At 37.1% G+C, this 7,720-nt stretch overlaps 1 protein-coding gene across 2 annotated transcripts in view; it reads left to right on the top strand.

Moving 5' to 3' along the window:
• LOC107692350 (transmembrane protein 131-like) overlaps window positions 1-7,720 on the top strand; it is a 49,429-nt gene that overhangs the window by 8,957 nt on the left and 32,752 nt on the right. The window contains exons 2-3 of one of the 2 annotated variants that reach the window (XM_016491340.1): window positions 680-741; window positions 2,235-2,275. The exons of the other annotated variant lie outside the window; for it this stretch is intronic. Of the exons in view, the coding sequence (XP_016346826.1) occupies window positions 680-741; window positions 2,235-2,275 (103 nt within the window). The remainder of the gene's footprint in view (window positions 1-679; window positions 742-2,234; window positions 2,276-7,720) is intronic. 2 annotated transcript variants of the gene reach the window in all.

Below are 7,720 nucleotides of genomic sequence, written 5' to 3'. Positions count from 1 at the left end.
AGAGCGTGCTTAGAATGCCGTTTCGGGGATCACAGCTGTATATATAGGGAGGGGGTGGGCTCCTTGTCATAAGTTGTGATTGGTCCGTCCTTCAGACAGACGTGGTGTAATTGGTGCTTCCATAGTCTATCACGCCTGGGGGCGTTCCCATAATGAGATACCTCGTTCTGTTCTCAGAGAACCGGGGTTACGCAAGTAACCTAACGTTTCCTGTTTGAAGTATATTGATATTACATTGATAAAGTGATGAAGCTACTAACATAAAAACATCAGAAATCAGATTGAGGCAAACTTCATGTTGACCACATAAATTTCTGACATTTCCATTTCTGTTTTGCTTGCTTTTTTGCTGTTTCCTGGCCTCAAAAACTGTTTCCAGGGAAGCCGTGGCAACTATAATTTCTCTTACATAGTAATGCATGAGACAGTGAAACAATACAGTTCTTCAAAGTCCTTAATCAAGAGGTCACTTGAGACAAATCCAGACAGTGAATGATTGCAAAATGACTCTAATGATTCCCTGTCTCTTCAGTTCTTTGTGTTGCCTGATGGGTAATTGTGTCCAAATCTGATACACTCCCAGAGAGTCACTTGCAAACACTGAGAACTCAAATCATCAATGGCAATGGCATTGTTTTGATATCCAAACCTCATGGGAATTTTGTCTGTCTGTCTACAGCTTTCATACAGTCAGACAACATCCTGGAGGTACTACACTTTGGGGAAGGAGGCCTCTTGCAGGTATGTTTTTGTGAGTCTTATAGCTGATAGAATGAAGCTTGCATTGCAGTATAAAGGCCATAGGAAATTCCTCAAACACCATTTTGGATGAAATGTGACTACATACACTGATATCTGCAAAGCTTAATGTTGTCAGTAAATGACGAAAATATCAGGGTTGTCACAATTAGTGGATGATAATGGACGCCCTTATTTGAAAGGTATTGAGACAATCCACATAAAAGAGTTCAATTAAGAAAAAGAAAGTTGTTAGTCACTTAAACGTGAGAAGCTTTGCGCAGCAACAGAATTAGTAACACTGTGTCTGTCACACTGAAGTGTTGTGAAGCTGTTGCAAACAGAGTAAAATAATCTAATCAATAGTTTTCAAAGTCATATTTGAATATTAAAATTACTATCAATTACCTTAATTTTCTGTAAGTTATACAGTACATGCACTCATAATGATTTTGCAAAAGTAGAGTGTGATGAGGGAAAAACAGTATATCCTTCTTTGTCTGGATACACAATGCAACTGGTGTAATTTAATGCAATCTGATGAACAAACCGATGATCTTATAAGACAGTCTTTCAAAACTGCTTTTAAATGATCTTGCTAAATCTGTGTGAGCAGTTATTGATTTGCATCTGGGTAACTTTCTGATCTGCATGATATCATTGCTTTTTTGTCTTGTCTCACTTTCTGTATTGGTAAGGGTTATGAGACTTACATAAGTGTAATTAATTTATTTTTGGAAAATAAAAAGTTTGTTCTTCCCTTTCTGCAAGAACAGAATTGTAGGAAACACTTTAAACAATTATATAAATTGAATGAACCACTTTTTTGGTACTCCAGTTGTCTATAATTTAGTTTTTACTCAGTTAATGAGAGGTTTGCAACAGCTTTAAAGGCTTTATCAATTTTATATTTTAATTATATTTTAAGTCTTTGTAAAGGCTTCTTTCTTTTTCTAGTACTGTATGTGTCATTCTTTGCAGTACATTGGTTAATTAGGCTTTAAAAAGGTGTGACAGCCTAAATGATGTTTTCAAATGCCTTTAATTGTCCAATAAACTATTCACAAATATTATAAAATATCTGAGCTATTTTGAAAGCATAGCTGTAATAGTCCCTTGAATGGGACTATGAACACTATGATCTTGGTGGATTTGTGTACATGTGAGTTTGGACTATTGTGGAAATGTTAAGGTTTATAAATAGACTAGACTGTACGCTCCATCCAGTTGTTTCCTTCTTATTTTAGCCCTACAGAAGTGAACCTCAGTGAGCACATCTCTAAGGTTGTCTTTTGAGAGTCTGATGCACACACTCAGTGTATACAACCAGTAGCTCATCAAAATAGCAAGGTCCAAAAGATAGACTTCAACACTTTGCTAAAAATGTGTTTGACCTAGACCTTCTGTCATTATAACCTGCTCTTTCTTCTTTAGATGTCCTGCATGTTAGTACTAATAACTTTCAGAGTCTAATTTGATTTATTTTCGTTTTACAGACAGAGTCTGATATTGATCTTAGCTCATATCGTCAAAAAAGGTAAGGTTTTAAATTTCATACACCCAAAGATTTTCTGCATGCATCGTTTTGGACGTGCTTGGTCAGAGTCAGCATGTAGTTTATATTAGATTGTCCAAGAAACATTTGTTCAGTACTTAACGAGACATGTGAACTAAATATTCCCACTAAACTATGAGATGTTCCTGTGCTCAAGGAAAAACAAATGAGCCAAAAATACAAGCGTCACAAGCTGTAATTTCATCGGACTTCCTTCGGATGTCAAATGATTTAATCAGATTTAGATACTCTTGGTGGTCATTGGCATTCAGTAAATTGTTGCAAAGCGGAGTGAAGGGAATGAATGAATCAATGGATGAATGAACGGTGTGTCTTTGCTGTGGCATTTTAAGTACTTCAGCAGTGATTTTACTCTTTGGATCAGAGGTGAATTGGGTAATTATCTTCCATCCCAGTAAACACTTCTCATAGCGAGTTTATGAAATTACACAACACTGTCCTTTAAGTTTGTAAGCAGAGGAACTGGTATAAAAGAGCAATGAGTCAGAGTCAGAAAAGATATTGTTCTCTTAAAAGACCAGAGGAATTTTGATGATCACATTTCCTTTTATAAGTTATAAGTTATTTCAGACTTGTTTTGAACTAATTCCAGTAGATCAACTTTAGAGCAATGAGTCAGAGTCAGAAAAGATATTGTTCTCTTAAAAGACCAGAGGAATTTTGATGATCACATTTCCTTTTATAAGTTATAAGTTATTTCAGACTTGTTTTGAACTAATTCCAGTAGATAAACGTTTTGTGTACTAGGTGGCCTATTCATTTGCTCAACCAATCAAAGCTTTCCAGCTTGAGGGATTGGCCAGCCTACTTATGTGTATATGCTTGCGGTGGCTGGATTTCATTGGCCGATTGTCTGCTTTGTGACTTGTCATCTCAGTTGCAGGAGAACACACCCTTAGTCAACACCATCAGCATGTCACATACAGTTTAGTGTGCATGGCCAAGTGTAGCGCAAGTGAGAAAATGAGGAAGCAAGCAAATGCTGTTTGGTATATTTTTATTACAAGAATGAATAGCTTTGTGATCTAGTGCTAATAGACTTAGAGTGTTTCCTCTTTTGCTGATGGATGGACAGATTTTCTGTTGTGTTTTCAGATCTAGTATTGAACTTTGTGTCTACTGATAGTGGTGTCTTTATTGCAGATCTTCATGGGTTTTTTTAAAGCACGCCACCAGACACACACACAGTTGGGAAGTGGTTGACACTATTTTAGCTGTGTTAGGGACTTTGTTGCAGCTCTTTTTCTGTGGTTTGTGCCACCAGACCAGTAAGCCTAGTTTAATGCATTGAGACTTTTCTTTATATTTGATCACAAGGCATTAACTATGTCTGATCACACCCCACCAAAACATTGTAAGACACATGTTTTATGTCTCCTTAAAATGTAAAATTGATGTTGATCTACTGGTGGTATGGTTATTTCACTGTTTAGCTCTTTTCAAGTTCATTTTGGCTAAACTGTGTAGCCAGAGGTCATGCTGACACTGTTTGAGTCAGGCTTTAAAATTATCCACATTAGTTCATAACAGTGTTTGTGTTATCCTTATGTAAGCTGCAGTAGAGAGATTCACAAGATACAGACTCTATTTCTCTTGAACACATTGCCGTGCAACCTGACGCGCCACTTTCTGTTGTTAATCCACAAATATGCTGTGAGCCTTGCTTCTGAGTGACAAATTAGTCAAGTGGCAAGACTAATTTGTCTGTCACTCTGACACTCTCAGGGTTTGAGAGCCATTGTAAGTTTGCGTAGTTTAACATAAGCTTTGCCTCATTCGCAGATGTTTGGGGCCTTGTATATGAGTCAAACTGTTTTAGAACGTGTTACCCCTCTATGAAAAATATTAGTTATTGTAGTAACTTGCCAGTAGAGAGAGTGATGAATAGTTCTATTGTAGAGTTTGCAGATTAGGGCTAGTTCAAAGTGTTGAGTCTGTTGTCTAGTCTAGACATAAAAAATAATTATAATATTTAACAGTAATTTGTTATAATGTTGTTGTGTTGAATTATTTTAAATTTAATTGTCATTTTTAAATAATGTTTATTATTATTGATGATAATATTAATCAATAATTAATAATAGTGATAACAATCATCATCAGATCAGTAAAATATGTGTGTGTGTATTAGGGGTGTAATGGTACACAAACATCATGGTTCGGTACGTACCTCAGTTTTGACATCACGGTTCGGTACAGTTTCGGTACAGTAGGGGGGCAAACTAAACAATTTTTTTTTTTACTAAACAGTGGTTTACTGAACAAGTTGCTCTTCAAATAAATTCAATTATAATTAAATTTTTCTTAGGGATAAAAATCTATCTCGGCTTATGCTCTAAACTATAGGGAGCTCATTTACATTACTATAAGGTTACAATTAACAATAAAATAAAAGAGAAATTGTATGCAAACATGTAAATTGCACATAATGCAGTTTTTAAATTAACTTCTAAATAATACAAATTCTATTATGTGTTAATTAGTTAATGAAGTTGTGCCAGCAGATCTCATTGACCGCAGCCACCATTAAAGGTGGGGTAAGCGATTTCTGGTAGCCAATGTTGACATTTGATATCACCAAAACAAACACGCCCCTATCCCAAAAGGCTCTCGCCCCTATTTTGATAGCTCCACCCCACACATACTTACGCAACCCAGGCAACGATTAGTTCTGTGAAACAAAGCAAAACCAATGTTACACCGTGTCTACACCGGATGCGAGTGGCGCGGCGCAATAACTCATTATAATCAGTGATGCCGTCTACACCATAGATATATATACATATCTATGGTCTACACTGGATGCAGGGCGGCACGACACGACAAATCCCCGACAAAAAACTGCTGCTGCGTTCTATTTATGATGTATTGACACAAATTTCAAATGATTTTCAACGGTCGCTTTGTCACGTCCAGTGTACTAGCCAGACTTTAGCGGTTGCGGCGCAGACACGGTGTTACTCACCTATCGAGAAGAAACAAAGCAACCTCGGCGTCCGATCGCAGGCCTTCCGCTCCTTGAGTTCTCTCCAGCGCTGGAAAGCTGATCTGATATTTACACGGGTCCTACTTCTTGCCTTATTTTGTTCCGCAGACGTTTTCCTCTTTTGTTTTTTTTTTATCCACCATCTCTATCTTTCTGTCGCTTGGCTCGGCTAATGTCCTGTGCTGTGCACTGAACGCTCTCTCCTCCACATCATGAGTAGACACGCCCCTTACTGCTGATTGGCTACAAGTTTGTTTTGCTACTGGCCCAAATCAGTTTTCTAAAGTGTTTTTGAAAAATCGCTTACCCCACCTTTAAACATTAAATAATTAAGACATCACTAACAGATAGTAAAATGTAATGAGTATATTGTCTTAATATTTAGCGAAATGCTCTTCTCTGCACTTCATTTCTCTAGCGAATTAATGAGCTGTGGACACTGATGACTGCCTGAGGTAAATGAAATGCTACGTGACATTTTGTTTACAAGCTGTTTTATTGCCGTTGTGACGAGAGGGGCGGGGCCGAGAGCTGTGGGAAAGGAGCGAGGCCGGTGGAGTAAATGCTAATGCGCGACACCTGCGCCACTCACCGGTCTCGAGTCCAACGGAGGAGCTCCGGAAGGATAAAAGGAGGAGTGACGACAGTGTTGGACGAGAGAGGACCAGGCCTGGACTTTATTTTGTGTTTTGGTTCTGTTTGTGAGCGACAGTCGTCCGCAAGGGGCTGTCGTGCTATTTTGTGTTTATTTTATTATTAAAATTTTGTTTGAATGTTCGCCGGTTCCCACCTCCTTCTTCCCGAACTATGAACTTTGGTACAGCCGTCTTTCTGTGGTTGAAACACTGATTGAGCGATTACATGAGGCATGAAATGTTCATTCATGTTTATTTCGTTTTAAAACTAGTAGTAAAGAGGAGCTGACTCTCACTCTGCGCTGCCGTTTGAACGGAGGCGTTTATACAGCGATTTGTCACGCCACATCAAAGAGCGCCAAAACGGTATTTATTGTTTGAATTTCCTGACAAAATATGGATATAATTTGAAAGATGAGACTTTGTTTCTAATCAAAAGTAACAATTTATTAATCTGTAAATTTCCAATGAAGTTCCTCTCATGCAGTGGTTAAACCACCACTGTATATGTTCGGTACACATGCGAACCGAACCAAAACACCCATACTGAAAATTTTCCCTAATCTGAGTACAACTCTACAATAGAACTGTTCATATATATATATATATATATATTAGGGTTGTTAATTTTGGTTATTTTTCCTAACCGACAACCTACGCTCGTTAACCGATTGTTAACCGTTAACCGACAAGATTATTTTAAATTAGAATTGAATTAAATTAGAAAGGATAAGTGTCTGTGACCCGTTAAAAATACTAACATTTGTTTCCCGGGGATTAATTTTACATGTGCAAAAAGCAGCAAACAACAGAACATGGGGATTCACATGGTCATCATATCACATCACGCACCTGCAGCGCTTCTGCGATCGAAGAAAAACATCATAAAGCTAGGCTGATTTGTTTTTATTGTGAATGTACACAAATAAAGGCAAACCTTTTATAATTCCGATTATCTTTAGGACTAAAAGGAGTAGGTTCTTCCACTGTTAGAAGGAAAAAATTCAAGTGATTGCACCGGTGCCAATGCACAGTTAAGCATTGCTACCTTGAGAATGCAGCCTGTTCATTATCATAATAAAATACAGTCAGTCAAACATATGGAAATAAACTATGTAGTAAAAACTATGTAGTAAAATCTGTGCCGTTAAGTGTTATCACAGTTTTACGTGGATATTGGAATGCGAGTGAAGTACATAATAAATAATATGTTGGCATTCAAATACATCTCGAATACGGAAACATTTGATTTTGTGTAGAATGAGAGACCCAACGTTGGTTTCAGTTTCATTTTAGCCTAAATGAATTCGTTTTGGCTTGTCGTTTATATTGCTATAGCGTCTTATATTTTTAATTATTGTTCTTTTCTAAATACTGTTAATAGAAAGGATTTGTTGTGGAGTGAGGGGAACTAAAATAGCCTAGCTATGTTTACAGTGTTTATTAGAATGTTTGTAAACATTTCGCGTTGGCATTAGGCCTATTTCTGAATGAAATAATAAAATGCGACTTGTACGCGACTTAGGCTATGTTTTTCCCCCCTAAAAAACACTTTTTTTTAATACGCGTATCGTATTTTAACCATGCAGCAAACCTTTTTAAATATTTTGATAAATTACTGAAAAAATGTATAGTTAAATGACCTTTTAAACCTTTTAACTGATTGTATTAATCAGTCAAAATTCTTACGGTCGGTTAACCTGTTCAAATGAACATCCCTAATTCCTGTGATGGCAAAGCTGAATTTTCAGCATCATTACTTCAGTCTTCAGTGTCACATGATCC

Source organism: Sinocyclocheilus anshuiensis, unplaced genomic scaffold (assembly GCF_001515605.1).
Source record: "Sinocyclocheilus anshuiensis isolate Anshui unplaced genomic scaffold, SAMN03320099.WGS_v1.1 scaffold70, whole genome shotgun sequence".
Classification (NCBI taxonomy): Eukaryota; Metazoa; Chordata; class Actinopteri; order Cypriniformes; family Cyprinidae; genus Sinocyclocheilus; species Sinocyclocheilus anshuiensis.
This window is presented reverse-complemented; position numbering and strand designations above follow the sequence as displayed.